This window comes from Martes martes, assembly GCF_963455335.1.
Source record: "Martes martes genome assembly, chromosome: 5".
Classification (NCBI taxonomy): Eukaryota; Metazoa; Chordata; class Mammalia; order Carnivora; family Mustelidae; genus Martes; species Martes martes.
Window position 1 is genome coordinate 90,419,414 of NC_137892.1, and position 18,704 is coordinate 90,438,117.

General features: G+C 53.3%; 1 protein-coding gene across 1 annotated transcript; it reads right to left on the reverse strand.

Annotated features, from left to right (window-relative positions):
• Positions 1-2,786: 2,786 nt before the first annotated feature.
• On the reverse strand, positions 2,787-6,614 carry EGR1 (early growth response 1). Its single transcript, XM_080804664.1, has 2 exons — positions 6,032-6,614; positions 2,787-5,325 (listed from the first exon to the last, which is right to left on the reverse strand). Exons 1-2 carry the CDS (start codon positions 6,333-6,335, stop codon positions 3,998-4,000), a joined length of 1,632 nt encoding a protein of 543 aa, XP_080660790.1. The 5' UTR covers positions 6,336-6,614; the 3' UTR covers positions 2,787-3,997.
• Between the last annotated feature and the right edge of the window lie 12,090 nt (positions 6,615-18,704).

Sequence of the window (18,704 nt, forward strand, 5' to 3'; positions counted from 1 at the left end):
TTTTTTTTTTAATACTATAGGACCGTAAAATGGGACAATTTTTGAGTCTTGCTCTATTTCAGCTGTGCGGAGAAACTTGAGTTTCTAGTGGCAGAATCCAAAGGAACCCTAGTGACAGGACTAATAAAAATTAGCTAGCAATCTTGGCAGAATTTCTCAGCAAGCCATCTGCATCAGAATTGCTGGGCATGGTTGTTAAGAAGACCAGTTCCAGGTCCTCATCCTAGACCTCAAGAATAAGATGCCCTAGATGGGGCACCTGGGTGGCTCAGTGGGTTAAGCCTCTGCCTTCAGCTCAGGTCATGATCTCAGGGTCCTGGGGATCGAGCCCCGCATCGGGCTCTCTGTTCAGCAGGGAGCCTGCTTCCTCCTCTCTCTCTCTGCCTACTTGTGATCTCTGTCTGTCAAATAAATAAATAAAATCTTAAAAAAAAAAAAAAAAGAATAAGATGCCCTAGGAAGGGGGCCTGGGAATCTGATTCTGATGCATCGTAATAATAACATAGAGATTTTCTACTTTAGAGGAACAGAATCTTTTTGCTCCTTCTTTCATACTTTATTCTTGCTATGTTCTCCCTCCCCCTCGCACCCCCCCCCCCCACCCATCACTGCCCGCCTTGGTAGTCTGTGGTGAGGAATTGTTAAGAATGTGTAACAGGCACGGACTTGTGTTTCTGGGCCCAGAGTGAGATGGGGAGGGGTAGGTGGGGCTGGGAAAAGGTGTGTCAATACAAATATTGTCTCATCAGGACTGGCAATTTTGCCGGGATCTCACAGGGATGTGCCCTTAGCTATGGAAGGTGGTTTGGTTCCTCCTGTTCCAGGCTGAGGAGTCTGATATCATGGGAAAGGGCAGAGACCAACAGGGTTGGTAGTTGAGGGCTAGAATGGAAAAGAAAGAATTGGGCTAATGCTAGGAGATTGCTGGAATTGCCCTGGCTCCAGAAGCACTTTCCATGGGTAACCGGGGAGACCCTCAGAGGGAGAAGGAGTGGAGCAGGTTAGACGTCAACCCCACACAAGGCCTGATAGCCATACTGGGTATAGAAGATACTTCGCTGTCCTTGACTGGGAGGATCAGACTTTGAGAGAGGAGCCAAGGCTTGGGAATTCCAGAACATCAAATCTATTGTACCCAGATGACCAATGGATGGTAGTGTCAGAGCAATTCATGAAAGGCTCAAATCAGGGCTGAAGGTAGTGCTTGCATTCAATAGTCTATCCATTCACCCTCCCAGGCAAAGAGTCACTAACACCCTCCCTGGCTCACAGACAAACCAAGTCAATTGAGCTGACTCCTCTTACCCTTCCCAATTCAGTTTTTCCACTTTTCCTAAGTTCCTGAGCGGGTTGGGTGTCCTTGTCCATCTCTCATAAGAGTCCTACACTTGTCCGCATTATATAACATAACACCATGTTACAATTTTTGGCTTATGTCTCTGTCTCCTCAACCAACAATCTGCATTGTTGTGACCAGCTCAAGGCCTCTCACAGAGCAGACAGATGCGAATAAGCCCCTATGAATTACTCCAGCCATGAGTATGCACCATCAGGGAGCTGGGGCTGGGGAACCTACCACCTCAGGCCTCCTACACAATGGGAACTAACTTGGTCTGGATGGGAACCTTAAATACCAGGCCAACCTCCTGCCCACTCTGCCCTGTATTCCTGGAAGCTGCCAAGGATCACAGCTCCAGCTGGCACATAATGAGATTTCTTCCTGGAAGGATTCTTGGCTTGAGAACTGGCCCTCACCTCTTCTAGGCTTCTTCGACACCCTCAGGTTTCTGGGTCCATGGAAGATGGGAAGGAGAGGCTGAGTCAGCTTTAGCCTTGTTACTATTTCCCAAAGCTCTTGTGCCCATCCTTTATCTCCCCCAAGTGTATATACCAGGGATTCCCAAGAACATGGCTTTCTCCAGCCCTGGGTAGAGAAGGAGGGGCAGGGCCAGCCAAACATTTGGGGCTAAGAGAATAGCACTGCCCCTGGGCACTCCTGTTCCACTTCTGCCTCTGGCCTTTTTTAGCTTTAATTAACCAAGATAAGGCTGCCATCCACCCTGACTGACGCCCAGTATCAAGAAGAGACCCACACACAGTTCTCAAAGAATTCACTCAAGTGATACACAGCAGGCATGACTCTGAATGGGGGTGCCTGGTTGGCTCAGTCAGTAGAGCATGTGACTCTTGGATCTTCTGGTTGTTGAGTTCAAGCCCCATATTGGGTACAGAGATTACTTAAAAATAATATCTTTAAAAAAAAAAAAAGGAATTTCCCTTTCTCAGTAAAAGCCCTTCAAAGCCCTCAATAAAGATGGAAAAAGCCGGGGCCTGGGTGGCACAGTTGGCAACACGACTGACTGTCCATTTCAGCTTAGGTCCTGATCTCCCATGGTGAGATGGAGCCCCAACTCAAACCCTGGCTCCAGCCCCATGTGGAGCCTCCCAGGGGGCTCTGCTTAAGATTCGCCTTCCCTGGGGTGCCTGGGTGGCTCAGTCATTAACCTGGGGCCCTGAGCCCGGCATCGGCATTGCATCCAGTGATGAAGCCTACTTCTCCCTTTCTTAGTCCCCACCGGCCTTGTGCTTCCTCTCACTGAGTCTCTGTCAAATAAATAAATAAAATCTTAAAAAAAAAACTCTTTCCCTGCCCCTCCCCCCACGCTCTCTCTTCTTCCTCGCTCAATAAATAAATCTTAAAAAAAAAAAAAATAGCAAAAGGGCCCCCACCCCAGCCCAGGAAACACGCACCCAACCGCAGCTATTTTATTTTCCTTTTAATTTTTCTGAAGGATATACACCACATATCCCATGGGCAATAAAGCGCATTCAATGTGTTTATAAGCCAGTCACTTTGTTTAAGCAAACACAAGTACAAAGTAAAATAAAACCACAAAATAATGAACTGCATGTTCATAACATACAAAAATCGCCGCCTACTCAGTAGGTAACTACAACATTCCAACTCCTGAATATATTTATAAATTTACATCTTCAGTTAAAAAAATAGACTTTTGAGAGTTCAGATTTTGTTTTAGATTTTGTTTTCTTACATTCTGGAGGACCGAGGCTTAGCTCAGCCCTCTTCCTTATTTTGCTCCCAAAGCCTCCCCCGAATCATCACTCCCTGCCCCCCTTAAGGCTAGAGGTAAGCACATCCCTCACAATTGCACATGTCAGGCTGTCAGCAAGGCGCATCACACAAAAGGCACCAAGACGTGAAACTTTTTAAACCAAAAGGACGAAAAAGAAGGAACACTTTCAAAACAAGGAAGAAAAACCAAACCGTATTTTGTCACATGTGAGAGTACAGTCGGGCAATATTTACAAAAGGTTAACGGAACGTCACTCTGACACATGCTCTGATTAATACCAAGGACTGCTGTTTCAAAAAAAGCTTCAAACTTAATCGTCACAGCATCATCACAAAATAAAGGATCACCGTTGGTTTGCTTGGCTTTTCTTCCCCCCGCCCCCCAAAGTGAGGACCTAACTCCAAATAATACAATAGAATATGCAAATTATCTTCACATCAAGAGTACCCCAAGAAAAACAAAATCCATGGCACGGACACTGTACAAGGATGCAGGGCTGGGCTCTGAGAGGCCCAAACCCCATTTTTGCCAACTTGATTTTCTAGCATTGAAGGGAGCAGGGGGTTCAGGCATACGATGGAGATGATACTGAAATGATATATCCAAAATCCATGCAAATCAAGTTCTTTGGATAGAGGTGAAGAACTTGGACATGGCTGTTTCAGGCAGCTGAAGTCAAAGGGCGTAGGAACTGGGGAGGAAGGACAAGTGGGCAGAAAGGACTGCAGCCAACAGACCTTCCACGCCAACCTTGGGGTGGAGTAGAGGGGGAGGATTTGGCTCTGAGAACCTCCATCTCACTTAAGAGGAACCCCCTCCTGTGGCTATCTCCTCCTCCTGGCCGTTAAGGTTAAGTCTCTTGTGTTTCTTTTTCTCCCCTTTCCCTTCTTTCCCCTTTCCCTTTAGCAAATTTCAATTGTCCTGGGAGAAAAGGTTGTTGTCATGTCCGAAAGCCCTGTGGAGGCGCTGAAGGAGTTGGTGACAGCTGAGGAAGGGAAGCTGCTGACTTGGGCTGGGAAAGCAGGGGGAACAGAGGAGTATGTGGTGGCCACTGAGGGTGAGGGGAAGCCGCTGTGCACAGGGGATGGGTAGGTTGAGGACCCGGGAGAGGAGTAGGAGGTGGGCACAGGGGATGGATATGAGGTGGTGGCTGGGGATGGGTAAGAGGTAGTAACTGGGGACGTGTAGGAGGTAGCCACCTGGGAGGGGTAGGAAGAGAGGGAGGTGGCAGCAGAAGAGGCCACAACACCTTTGTCTGCTTTTTTGTCCTTCTGCCTTAAGTGGATCTTGGTATGCCTCTTGCGTTCATCGCTCCTGGCAAACTTTCTCCCACAGATGTCGCAGGCGAAGGGCTTCTCGCCTGTGTGGGTGCGGATGTGGGTGGTGAGATGGTCACTGCGGCTGAAGTTGCGCATGCAGATGCGACACTGGAAGGGCTTCTGGCCGGTATGGATGCGAATGTGGCGGGTGAGCTCATCAGAGCGGGAGAAACGGCGATCACAGGACTCCACCGGGCACGCATACGGGCGTTCATGAGGGGGCGTCTTGCTGGGCCGGTTGGGGTACTTGCGCATGCGGCTGGGTTTGATGAGCTGGGACTGGTAGGTGGTGTTGAGGGCCTTCAAGTCCTGGGAGCCCGACTGTGTGGCAAAGGCCTTGATGGTAGACAGTGGAGTGAGTGAAGGCTGCTGGGTACGGCTCTCCAGGCCCTGGAAGGGCTTCTGGTCTGGGGTGCCCAGGCCCAGATCCCCCTGCTGTTGTGGAAACAGATAGTCAGGGATCATGGGGACTTGGAAGCCACCCTTGGCAGCAGGGTAGGCAGGAGGCGGGTACTGGAGGGAGGTGCCCGCAGAGCCGGGAAAGGCCTGGCTTTGTGGCTCAGGGAAGATGTCAGTGTTAGGTGTGGGGAACGTTGGTGCCGCTGAGTAAATGGGGCTGCTGTCACTGGACTGGACTGCACAACTCAGGGGTGGGCTCTGAGAGGCGGAGGAGGAGGAGGACGCTGCCGGAGATGGTGCTGAAGATGAGGTGGCCGGTGGGTTGGTCATGCTCACGAGGCCGCTGACCAGGCTGAAGAGGGGCTCAGGCCACAAGGTGTTGCCACTGTTGGGTGCAGGCTCCAGAGAGAAGCGGCCAGTATAGGTGATGGGGGGCAGCCGGGTGGTTTGGCTGGGGTAACTTGTCTCCACCAGAACCTTCTCGTTATTCAGAGAGATATCAGGAAAAGACTCTGGCAGGAGAGAGAGAAGGGGGAGGCCTGGTTACTGGAGAGCAATTACTGGAGGACGAGAAGGACCCGAGCTGCCAGGCAAGAGGTTGGGCTGGCTACCATTGACTCCTGAGCTGGTTAATAATTGATAGCAGCAGATTGCAATGTTCCTGGACCCGCTCCAGCGGCAGAGCCCATTTCAACAACAGCTGACGCAAATACGGAGAATCCCCCTCCACTGCAGCTCCCAGCGCTCCGCAGCGGCGGCTGCGCCACGGAGGGATTCCCGCCAGCACCCCTTCCGCCGCGGCTAGTGCGCGCCCCCTACCCCCAGCTGCCAGGACATCCCTGGGCGCGGATCGCGGCCCTTCCTTGGGGACAGGCGGCTGGCAAAGCAAGCCTGTCTGGAGAAAGGGGGGCGCAGCTCTGCTTTTCAAAACAAGCCCTCCCCCCCTCTCCACCCACCCACGCAGCCCGAGCTCTCCATCCAAAACAGAAGCTAGCTCCTCTGCGCACCGCTAGGGACCAGGCGGGTGAGGGTGAGGGTGGATGTCCTCAGGCATCCCTCTAACACATGACCCTGAGGAAGGGAAGGGAAATCCCACTTGCATCCCTGAGGTCCAGAACACTGCTGCTGCGGTGAAGAGGGCGCTGCAAGGCGGTGGGGAAGGACTGCTCGCCAGGATGGTGGCGAAGGGGCTAATCCTCGGCGTAGGCCACCGCTTACCTGCGGTCAGGTGCTCGTAGGGCTGCTCGCCCGCCTCCCCCTGAGGGTTGAAGGCGCCGCTGCTGCTACCGCTGCTGCCGCCCCCTCCACCTCCACCGCCCCCGCTGCTGCTGCTGCTGCTGTTACCGCCGCTGCCCTCCGAGGCCCCGGCGGCACCGAGGAACTGGGGAGCCCCGTTGCTCAGCAGCATCATCTCCTCCAGCTTGGGATAGTTGTCCATGGTGGGCGAGTGAGGAAAGGAGCCGAACGGGTCGGAGATCTGCAGCGGGGACATCAGCTGCATCTCGGCCTTGGCTGCGGCCATCCCGGACGGGCGGGCTGGAGAGCTGGTGTTGGGGCGGGCGGGCGCAGCCCGGAGTCGTGGCTGCGGGGGACACACTCTTGGGGGGTCTGGCCGGGTCACATGCGGGACGCGGGGGACACTGTGGCGAGAGCAGGTGGGGCCTCCAGGCTCGCCCTCGCCGCCGGCCGGTGTGGACGCTGCGCTGCTACCGAGGCTGGGGCAGGGGCCGGTCCTGCGGCGGCGGAAGCTGTCGGCGACGGTAGCTGGCGGCGGCGGCTCCCCAAGTTCTGCGCGCTGGGATCTCTCGCGACTCCCCGGATCCGCCTCTATTTGAAGGGTCTGGAACGCCACGGGCCAGCCTCCGTCGTGACGTACATGGCCATATATGGGAAGCAGGAAGCCCTAATATGGCAAGACCGGCCGGGAGGACCCGGAGTGACGTGAAGCCCCCTATCCCAGAGCAGTGGGCACCACCGTCCAGCACTCTGGCCCCCGAGCCGACTCCCGCACCCTGGGCGCCCAGGCCTCGAGAGAGCTTAGGACCCAAGCCTCAGCTGAGGACTCCCGGACCCAGGCTGCTCCGGAGTTCCCAGCGTTACCCCCGCCTTTTCCCTCCGCCTTCTTCCCTCCTCCCGGAGCCGGAAGCGGCCGGGCCATATCAGGCCGTTCCAAATAAGGTGCTGCCCAAATAAGGGTTGTTCCGGCGGGGGATCCTTCCTGCTCCTTATATGGCATTTCCGGGTCGTTGCTTGCTGCTCCCTGGCTCCCTCCCTCCTCCCTGGTTCCAAGCCGAGAGCCCGAACGTGCGCAAGAGCTGGGGACGCCCAGGTGGAGGTCTCGGGGCGCGTAGAGCTAGGCGCACCGCCGCCCCGGCGGCTCCCCGGCGAAGACTGGACTGGGGAAGCCCGGGCCCGGGGCGGGGGCGAGGGCGAGTCAGGCCAGGGTTCTGCCACCGTCATCCAGGGCCCTCCCGCCCAGCTCTGGGACCGTGGGAGCCGGGCGGGAGCTAAGGGGAGGAGTGACTGGGCTGGCCGGGGCAGAGGCCGCCCAGGAGAGGCGGAGCGTTGACCCTCCGGCCTTGACCAATGACACTATGGCTTTCCAGATGTCTTTGGGGAAACTGAGGCTAGGAAATAATCGCTAGACCATCCCCAACGTCCCTTTGCGTTGTGATGGGCCACCTGCTTCTCAACCAGGAGCCTGTGGTCCTTGTGGTGGTGGGAGACTTTCCCACCTTTATCCAGAACAAATGGAGGTGGGGCGGGCAGTGCGGCAGTCTTAAAAGGGGGCTTCCCTATGGGCTGTCTGGAGACCCCTAGGCTAGCACAGAGAGGACCTGCTTAGCGGCCTGGTGCTGCCCCCTGGAGGTCCCCTCTCCAGCTTGGTTCCCCCGGCCCCGGGCCGAGTGGGCTCTTCCGCCGCCTTCCTGCTCCCCCTCCCTGCTCCTGTGCTGGGCTCGGAGCCAGGGAGGGGGAGCCTTAGACGCAGTGAGCACGAACTGAGCAGGCGCCGCAGCCTGGGCTCTCCCTGCAGTCCCTGGGGAACCGCCACCGCCGAGGCGCCCAGACTCTGGGCGGGATAACACTCCCCTCCCGGAGCCAGGCTAAGGGCGGTGGTGGAGGGGGGCCGGGGGGAGTAGGCGGGAACGATTTCTGCAGGTCTCCTGGGAGCCGGACGTGAACGGGAAAGCCCTCTCGGTGCCATTACCACCCCCAGCATTCAAGTGCGCACCCCAAAGTAAATAGGGATTCCGAGAGAGGAAGGTTCTTGCTCTAGCTCTGAATCCAGGGGAGGTGCTGTTTTTCTGAATTTAAAAAGAAAGCAGAAAGTTTGTATGTGAAAGGAGGGTGCTGAGGACACCGGGACAGAAGGGGGCGGGGCTGGGGTCTCTGAACCCAAACAGGTCAGAGTCAGGGGGTTTACATTGAGAGGGGGGGCATAGTTCTCTGGGGCTTCATCCGCCTATCTCTCTCTCTCTCTCTCTCTCTCACACACACACACACACACACACACACACACACATTTTCTGATAAAAATCTATTTAAGGAATCCCGCGATGAACCCTGTCTCTGTGCTCTGAGTTCCCCAACCCAAAAACCTAAGGTGGGGTGGGGGGCCTCTACCCGTGTTTTTCGTTAGGGGCATGAGTGATGCACCTCTCTGAGGCCTCCTGCTAGTCAGGATCAGATGGTCTTGTGTCTCAATGCCCATTTTGCCACTCCCTGGTGGGGTACCTTGGCCAGGCTTTTCAAATCTCGCTTTCTTCATCTGTAAAATGGAGCTAATGTTAATGATACCCACGTGGAAGGATTGTTTGTGAAAAAACTGAAACTTACAGGGACTGAATCTCTGAAGTCCCAAAGCACAGTGCCTGCCTTGCAGTTGCCACTCAATAAACAATGGCTATTGTTATTTTCAGGGGCTTTTGACCCTTGGGGTCACCCACAATTCACCCACCCATCTTCAGCCTCTGAGCAAACTCCAGTGACCCTTTTCAGAAAAGTTGTGCAGAGAGGGAGAAACATTCCAATTCTAACACAGGGGACATTGTCCTGAAGTGCTAATCTGAATCTTTCTTGCTGCGGTAGAACATCATTTCCCAGAGCAGAATTTTTCAACCTTGCTGATATAACAGAGTCACCTGTGGAACTCTGAAAAAAAAGAAAAATGTTTTAACCTTAGAACAACTGAGTCACAATTTTTCTGAGCTTGCGAGTGCCAGAACTGAGTCAGTTCCTCATCCTAGGATCCTCCTTCTGTCCCTGGGCTGCTGTCCAGACCCCAAGAGCACATCTCCCAAACCCAGCCAGAGCAAAACAATTCCCCTATGATTCTAATGCGCAAGAGGACCTATGGTATCTTCAGGTCCTTGCTGAAGGTGGACACTGGAAATCCTTATAGTCTGCATCTTTTGTTTTGCATATGCAGTAGCAATTCCCCCCCCCTTTTTTTAAAAAAGATTTTATTTATTTATTTGACAGAGAGAAAGATCACAAGTAGGCAGAGCAGGCAGAGAGAGATGGGGGAGCAGGCTCCCTGCTGAGCAGAGAGCCTGATGTGGGGCTCCATCCCAGGACCCTGAGATCATGACCTGAGCTGAAGGCAGAGGCTTAACCCACTGAGCCACCCAGGTGCCCCTAGCAATTCCCCTTTCTTTTCATAATAGCTCCTAGCTAGTAATTTCCTTTGGGAAACCAATCCAGTCTATGTGGTTGGAGGTAGATAACCCCATCCCAGATCTAGGAGTGGGTATGTCACCCATACCTAGCCATCCATCTAGGATGCTCCAATGGTTGAGTCAGGATGGACACATGACCCAAACCAGGCCAATGAGAAGCACCTCCAGGATTTTTTCTGGAACCCTTGAAAAAGTTCCCTCCCTAGTGGTACTAAGCCAATGGAAGGTAAGCCTGGAGGCCATCTTGCCATGAGGACTGGAAAGCCTTACCTGAAAACGAAGCCAGTGCAGAGGGAAACAGAAGGTATCTACAGGCAGAAAGTGAGTCTTTGATACAAACTGGACTTCTAAGTTATGCAGGCCAACGCATCCCTTTTTGATTTAATGAAATAGGCTCATTTCAGTTTCTGTTCTCACAACCCAGCAGTTTCTGATTAATACACCCATCATCCACAACAACAAAGAATTTTTCTGAAGACTCTATGGACAAGGCCTGGGAAGGCCTACAGAGGCCCTGTCCCCTAAGGAACTTACACTTGGGTGGAAGGAAGACTGCATTCCATGTTGCAAGAGAATTAAGAATGGGAAGCCGTTAGCCACCAAATGTCAGTCATGCTGAAGAACACAGAAGATAAGAGGAGGGAAAGATTCCAGGGAGAGGGGAAGGAATGATGAAGAGATCTTGGAGGAAAGAGAGCATGAGAAGGACAGAACTTTGTGGTGAGGAAGTGAGGCAGTTGCAGGTCAAGGTTGAGAGCAGGGTGGCCAGGACAGTCCTTGTGTGCTCTGTCTGGAAAAAATGGGCTGGGATAGAGAGAGTTCCAATTGGGAGATACAGTAGGGGGTAAGGTTGAGTAAAACATTCATTTTTTAAAAAACAGGTTAATTGGCCACTGCTTACATCTGAGGTAGTGCTAAGTCTTAGGGATTCTGCAATGAAGAAGGCAGATATAGTTTTACCCTCCTGGAAATTGCCATTCAGTGGGTTACTTGTATCCCAGGTAAACAGCTACATAACTTAAAAGGATGATTTCAGATTATGGTAAGTATAACATACTGGAGAGATGAGGGAAGACTTCTCAGAGGAGGTGACATTTATTCAGAGACATGAAGGATGACAGGAAACCAACTCTGCATAGAGGAGGGTGGAGGGGGAGGGTGTTTTAGGCAAAGGGGACCACTGGGCAAAGGCTTCAGGAGGGAAAAGGCCTTGACCAGTCTAGGACCTCCAGCTAAGGTGTGGGCTATGAGATGGGATAAACTGTATCCCCCCACCCTCAACTCCCTCATTCTGCCCTCTACAGCTCCTACAGAGGAGGAGGTGGCCTTCTCAGCCCTGCTCTACCTTCAAGGTTGTGTGGCCCTGGGAAGACAGCTTCCACAGAAACAGTGAGAGGAGCTGGCTCAAAGACCCTACACACCCCCCAGACCTTAGCCACAGGGAAACCAGTGAGAAGAAGGGCCTGAGACGCTTCTCCCTGGATAGGGTTATGCTTTAGGCCTGCCTTCTCAGCGATAGGGCTGGAGGCATCTAGGTTATCCCCATTCTAGTATGGTCCGTCTTTTGGCCAATGGCACATTCCCATTTGCTCTGACTGGGGGCACTGAAAGGGGAGGAGACAGAGAAAAAAGACCCCTCCCAAGGAGCCAAATCTCATTTGGGGGTTCGAGTACCTAACTTGTGACCAACAACCCTCATGGGTCAACCAGCCTGGAGCCTAAAGGGAAAGACTTTTAAGGAAGGTTGCGGGGAAAGAAAGACTCAGAACCACTCCTGCAGCCTGGTCCGGGTATCTACAGGACTTAAAGAAGCATTAGGGATGACGCTGGGACTCACACCTCACCCCCTGGTTGACTGGTGCCAGAAGTCCAGGAAAAGAGGAGAGGCTCTCAGAGGGTGTGCAGGTTTGAGCTGCCCTCTACACTCTGACTTTCCTTGCAAACAAGAGGAGGACGGAACTTGTCCATGGCAGCTGAGGCTCTAAGTGAAGACCAGTGGGAACCATCATGTCTCAGAAACTCGAGCCATGGCTGAGCAGGCTGCCGCTCTCAGAGGAAAGCAAGCCCCTTTTTCCATTGCCACTTCCTCCTCCCCAGCCCCGGACTACGTCAGCACCCACATGTGCTGCTCAGTTCGTGGTTTGCCACGGTGGTGGCCCAGCCTGGGGCTCAGGAAGTGACTCTCCCTTCTGTTCTACATGGGGTGCCTGTCACTCTTTCCGATAGCTGATGGGTTCTGCCGGAAATATGGAGGGCCTGGCCTTCAGTAGGTCTGGGGGCAGCTCTGCTCCCCCTGTGAAGGGTTGTGAAGGGTGAGGAGAAACCTGAAGAGGCCAGGTCTGGCGCGGGGTGGGTGGGGGAAGGAGGCCGAAGGTGAACTGACGGAAGAGAACGCTTGGAGACATGAAGAAGGACCAGAGGAGATGAAAAATCACCCTGGAGTGTTGGGGTGTGAAGCCGTCTCATGCGCTCCCATTATAGATGGGGAAACTGGGGGCCAGAGGAGAACCCTGAGTCCTAGGACAGGTGGAGAAGCACAAGTTCTGAGAAGGGCTGATGCAGAGTGATGCTGAGGCCTAAGGCGGAGGGGGCCCCTGGCTCTGAAGAGGGGACCTGGCATGCTCCGATGGGGTCCAGGAGCTGCAGGAAGAGACCGTGGAGGATTTGGCCAAGGTTGGGGGATCTGCCCAAGAGAGTTGGGGTTTGGGTTGCTGTCCTTAGAGTCTGCCTAAGGAGTCACGTGTCAGACATTGTTAGGTTGGGCCTGAAGGGGAGAATCCTGAGGTATAATAATTTGGGGAGGTAGCACAGAGAATCTGTTAAGGGCAGAGAGTGGGTGAACACTCAGGTGGGGCTCTCTGGGTCCTTTCCACCCCAGAGTTAATGAGCAGATGCTAGAAAAGGCTTCTGTCCTTGGACATCAGTCCCTTACCCTGTGCTGTGTGGCCCCTGTCCCAGGCCTGGGGCTGTCAGGACCCGGGGCTTAGAGGACAATCTGGCCTATGGTGACTTCTTTGCTTCCCCCCACCCCCAGCTGAGTGTGCAGCAAAGCTGGCTGCAGAAATCTCTGGAAGCTCGCTGGGCAGGCAGAGGGAGGGGAGCGTTACATAAGAGCCCACTGATGTGCAGGAAGTCTAGAGCAGCCTTTAGATGAGAGAGGCAGCGTTCCCATCCAGCCTAGAAAAGCAGGAATAGCAACGGTGGTTATTTCTGGCCCCTCACCACCGCCCAGCCCAGCTCCGGGGCTGTTCAGCTTCATGGTGGGTGAGCTTGGACTCTGCCGACCTGGTGAGAGGGGGAGGGAAGGCGGGGACGGGCAGCCCCTGGGGTTACCCCACTGTGGCACTGGCTTCACTCCCCTTACCCCAAAACACCAGGATGCAGCAGTCAGTGGTGGGTGCTTGTTTCTTCTGATTTTCCTTAATCTCTAAATGGATTCTCTACCCCCACCCCACTCCCAAGACACATTGACTATGTGACAGGCTCTGTGCTGAACAACTGGACAGGCATTGGTCTTCACAATGCCTTGTGAAATAGGTACCATTCTCACCTCCATTTCATTAATGAGGAAGGGGGCTCAGAGAGGGTGGGTGACTTGATTAAGGTGAGAGAGCTGGGCAGTCAGGGAGCCAGGAGTTCAATCTACATAGTCTGGCTTCTGAACCTCTGGCTGAAACCTACCTTATGCCAAGAACCACAGGTTCTCTGGGGGCCCAGACCGAACTGAACAGAGCTTTTACCCTCTAAAGGTGAGGTCGCGCAGGGCAGAGAGACCTGTGAACAAGTCATTTCAACAGTTACTTATCAAACATCTGCTCCTCTAGGCATTAAAGATACAAAAAGAAGTGAAAAGGTGACTCCCTCTTTTGTAGGTCATGTCTGGTGGGGGAGACAGACAAATAAACAGGCAATCACAACAGTGTGAAATGTGCTATCGTGGGGAACACACAGTGATTGTGGGAGCCCCTTATTTGGTTCCTATCCACTGAAGTTCTTCTGAGCAGTCAGAGGGCCAACAGGCCATTCTGCAGGAGGCTGGGTGTGGAGTGCCGGTGTGAGACTAGCCAGGGAACCATGCCGTCGTCCAGGAGAGAGGGTGAGGTCTGCAGGCCTCGGCATCGGCTATCACACACTCCCTTCAAGGGCCTTCCAGCCAGAGGCAGAGAGCAAGAATACTGGACACCCAAATTTACTGACAGGCAGCTCAGCCTAAAGGCGCTTCCCTTCCCCTCGGTACAGTGGCAATAGGGTAGTTGGAGAGACTGGAGGGAAGGGTCTTCTCTTTTTCCAGCCCCTTATCTACTTCACCCTTATGGGAACTCTGTTTTGGGTGAAGTTAAAATGAGTGACTGAAGAGGAACCTGGAATATAGAACCAGGAAGAAGAGCTTCCCTCCAGATAAGCATACTGATAAGAGGAGATAAGAGGTAGGAAGTGTTAGCTCCTGTTCTGCGGAATGGGGGCTCCTGGGTGGCTCAGTCAATCGCACATCTGAGTCTTCGCTTCCGCTCAGGTAATGATCTCAGGGTTGTGAGACTGAGTACCACATTGAGCCGTTCAGCGGGGAGTCTGCTTGAAGATCCTCTCTCTGCTCCACCCACCCCCACTCCCCAGTGCACTCTCTCAAATAAATGAATAAATCTTTATCCTCAGAAATGTCCCCAGAGGGGTGTTCCTTGCGCTCTAGGCAGAAGCGGCACTTCTGTTCCGATCAGCAAAGGGAGGGATCTTTGGAAATTCTAGGGCTCAGTTTCTCTCTGGTCAAGCCTCAGAGATGGCCATCCTGGCAGGACAACCTAGTCTTCAAGCTGACATTGGACTCAGTGTCTTTTTTTCCTTTTTCTTTTTTTAAAAAAGATTTTTATTCATTTATTTGACAGAGAGAGGGGACACAAGCAGGGGGAGCGGCAGGCAGAGGGAGAAGCAGGCTCCTACAGAGCAGAGAGCCCGAGGAGAGTTCGAGCCCAGGACTCTGGGATCATGACCTGAGCCAAAGGCAGACGCTTAACCAAATGAGCCACCCAGGTCCCCCCAGACTCTGTTTTTATTCATCATCCATCAGCTATCGCAAGAGGGATTAAAGTTAGATTTAAGAAGGACTTCCTGATTTCGTACTATCAGTGACCAAAGCAGCAGCATCTCCCTCTTTTCATAGTTTTTTTTTTTTTTTAGATTTTATTTATTTATTTGATAGAGATTACAAGTAGGCAGAGAGGCAGGCAGAGAAAAGGAGGAAGCAGGCTTCCCACTGAGCAGAGAGCCTGATGAGGGGCTCGATCCCAGGACCCCGGGATCATGACCTGAGCCGAAGGCAGAGGCTTAACCCACTGAGCCACCCAGGTGCCCCTCTTTTCATAGTTTTAATAACCACAGTTTTCTCCAGCTCCCCTCATCCCATCCCTGGACTGGGGTAATGCCCCGAATGGCTGCACTTGTATGGGAAAGAGGCTTAACAGGGGTCACTCTGGGGTGACAGGATAAACCATAGGATGGTTTATTTTTAGGAGCTGGGTGGTGAGGGTTTCATTGTCTTCCCTTGGGCTCTGGGTATGTTTGCCCCCACTCCCCCCACCCCACCCAGCTTTTCTCCTTTCTTTGGCAAATCCAGGCTGTCTCCCTTTTTCTCTCCCAGGCTAAATTGGGAGTGTGAAGCTGTTCTTCTTCCCAATTTAGCTTTTGAATTAAAGTGAGAACTGAATGTGGCTGGAAAGCTGACTCCCATCTGTGTGTGTGAGAGAGAGAAAGGAGAGCAAGTGAGCATGAGCACAAGCAGGGGGAGTCAGAGCAAGGGAGGCTGATCTGGGCTGCTGCTGTTTAGTTTGGACACCTATCCTCAGGTGCAGGCAGACAGCTCAGCAGCGAGACACGGAGGTTTGAAGGTTGGTGTTTTCTCAGGAGTGGAAGAATGCTAGAGGGACAGCATTCGAACATTCCACAAAAATGTGCTGAGGGCTTATTGTGTGCTAGATGCTGGGGAAACGGTGAGCCAGGTAGAACCATCATCTATACTCTGGCTTTCAGTCTGGTGGGGAAATAGGCAATGACCACCAGGGGGAAGTGTTGGGAAGAGGAGCAGGATGCCACAGAAACCCCATGGGATGAGGTGGAGACATCCCATCCAAGTTGAGACTTGACGTGCATGCAGGAGCTGACCAAGTGGAGCAGAACAAGAGTGCCTGGGCAGAAGGCACTGTGCACACAGAGATCTGAGTGTGCATGGCTTCTGCCACAGAGGGCGCTGGCACCAGGTGAGTTGGGCTCAAGGAGGCTCAAGAGTTTCCACCTGCTCCTCTTCTCTTCTCCCCTTCTTCCAGGGACAACAAAACCAGATGACAGTGATGTGGGCCAGAGAAGTCTGGGAGCCTGTGAGTCCTTGCTGCTCATGCTCTAGTCAACCTAGGGGACAGGGAACGTGCAGGTCTCCTTCTGAGTCATCACTCAGGTCCAAGGTGGATGTGGAACATAGGAAATGGGATCTCTTTGTCTTGAGACAAAAGTATCAAGAAGGGTCTCTGCTTGGTTTAGCTTACCTGATTCTTGCCAGGTTGGAGGTTGCTGGCTGAGTCTCTGGGGGACCTTCCCTCTTCTTACTTGATGGGAGTGAGTCATGATTCTGGCTGAGATGGGAACAGGTTGAAATCTTGGCAAAGATAGACCCTCTGTTGGCAGAGAGAGGAGAGAGCTCTCTGGGGGGCCATGCAGTTCTCTGTCAGCTCTCGAGTTCCCCAATGACAGGCACAGCTGAGGGATGCTTGTGTAAAACTCGCCATCAATATTTCAAGCAGCATTATTTATTGATCACTCATCTGGCTGGGACAAAAGGAGAGGGTAATTCATTAGGGATGCAAGGCTGGTGGGGTCATTTTGGGGAAGAGGTCAGAGAAAGGTAGGTCACTAAGGAGCCCCAGCCTTGGCTCTTGCAAAAGTACCTTGGGATCCCAGTGTTTGGAAATTAGGGTCTTTTTTCTCCTTTTTAAATCCTGCAGTGCCCCAGATGAAAATAAGGAAAGCGGCAGGGAATAGGAAAACCTGGGGCAGGCCTGGAACTGCCACTGTGGCCAGTAGGGAAATCATATCCAGAGAATCCTGCGGCCAAATGTGCTTCCTTCCCTCTGGGCCTAACCTGCCTTCCCAAGTTCCCTACCCTTTGCCACAGTTTGGGTCCCTCTCCTCACCTGACCTTGAAATTAGCTCCAGCAGTCCCTCTAGATGTCATTTCAGAAACTCATGTTGGGTCCCTTGGGCTGCAGGGCCCTTCCAGAGTCAGCTTGGCAACTCCCCTGATCCCAGGAGGGTGCCTGATCCTCACCAAAGGGGAGTACCTGCTCTTTGGGTCTGACCATCCCCTGGTGAGAATACTGGGTGTGGACACACAGGCTGGGCTGGGGAAGTGATGGCTTGAGAATCCATAGCTGTTTCATGCACCTGTAAGGATGTTTTCTTCATGAATCTCCAACTCCACGGAGTGGGGCATGAGGCGCCCTGTTCACCAGACCTTAGACTGGTTGCATGAAGAGTCTCCCCTGTAGGGGTGGGGAATCCCACACTGAGAGTGAGCTGCGCCACCTAGTGGGCTTCTCCATCCTTGCAGGTATCCCTCGGATCCCTCGCGGCCTCCAGCCTAGATATGGGACAAGTTCTCAGGCAGAACCCAAATGGCTTTAATAATTGAGGTACCGTCCTCCACCAGCAAGGCCTGACTCCGCACAGAGAGGGAAAAACTAGATAAACTGGGAAGGGAAATGACCACGAACTGGCTGAAATTTAAGGCTGTGAGGAAGGCAACTGTGGCTTTAGCCTGCCTCTCCCTATTACTGTCTCTCCCTACTATCATGGATCGCACTGATATGGGGACCATGATCCAGAGCCCTCAGAAACCCTCCCTCCTCTGCTAACCCTCTTTCCTCCAGGCTGAGCAAGGATCAGCTCAGCTCTGCTGATCAAGGAAGAGCTGGCATAGGCTGGAGCTGCTGCTGGCTTTCCTCTGACGTCACAGCCTGGAAATCCCATTTTAACCAGGTTCTCAGGGTGTGGGACACACACAAGAAAGGGAGGGGGAGCCAGCTAAAGCAGCTCCAGCCCTGAGGACATTCTATCCAGGGACCTCAGGCCTGGAGGGCTGGCTGCCCAGTGTCCCCAAGATGGTTTGAGCATGGGACACAGGGCTAGACAGACCTCGGCTCCCACTCAAAAGCTAATATCCCTCAATGCCCCCTGGTGACCCAGGCAGTGATCAAGAATCCTCCACAGAGCTCTAGCCTCTGTTCTGACATCTCTTCCCCACTGCTAGAGGTCTACTGAGGCAGATGGGAGAGGGCAGGTGGTCCCAAGGAATAAGATAGCAAGATGTCACCTCGACCCAAATGTGCCCCACCAGCCCCTCCCAGGAGCCTTTCCCTCCATCTCGTTGTCACCCTCCACCTCTCCTCTCCTCCCCTGCACCACAGGGGCCAGGCCCAGTGCCTTGTTCTAGGAGACTGACTGAATGTTCCCATGGCAACAGACTAAGGAGCTTGGAAATCTGAGCATGTTCCTGTTGACACAGAGAAACCCAGATGTGCACAGAGAGCCTGGCATGGGGAAACTGGCGTGACCTCCTTAGCCACCGGTCACTGCAGAGATGTGTCTGTGTGTGTGTGTGTGTGTGTGTGTGTGTGCTTGTGCATGTTATGCAGCAAATGGGATTTAGGTTAGAGAGGGCCTAACCTGGTTTCTTGACCATATGGTAGCTGCTAGCTTGAGACTGCAGCATCTTACTCTCTGGAGATCTTTCTAGAACAAACAAGTCTCTCCCCTGAATTCTACCCTGACACATCCTCTCCTGGCCAATTTGCCCAGAGGCCAGTGGTGAAAGGAATAACCTTCCAAGGTCTGTTGACTGGAGGCCTCTAGGGAAGATGAAAAGGACCGTTCTCGCCTCACCTCCACTGCGACCTCAGTTCGACCTCAGTTTGGGAGGTTCTTGGCCAGTTGAGCGCAAGTGTGGCAGGAGGACATACCTCTGTGATGCTGGGGAAGGGACAGGAAAGTCGGTAGACTTTCTGCAGACCTGGGGCCAAGCTGCCACACACGCTGTGCCCCACCCTGTGCTCTGCCTCCGTTTTCCTTCCACAAGGCTGTGCGTGAGGCTGTTTCTCCGCTCCCTTCTCCGAGCTTCCTCCTCCTTGCCTTGCTCTCTCTCCCCCCTCCCTCTCCACTCTTTTCCTTTGTTT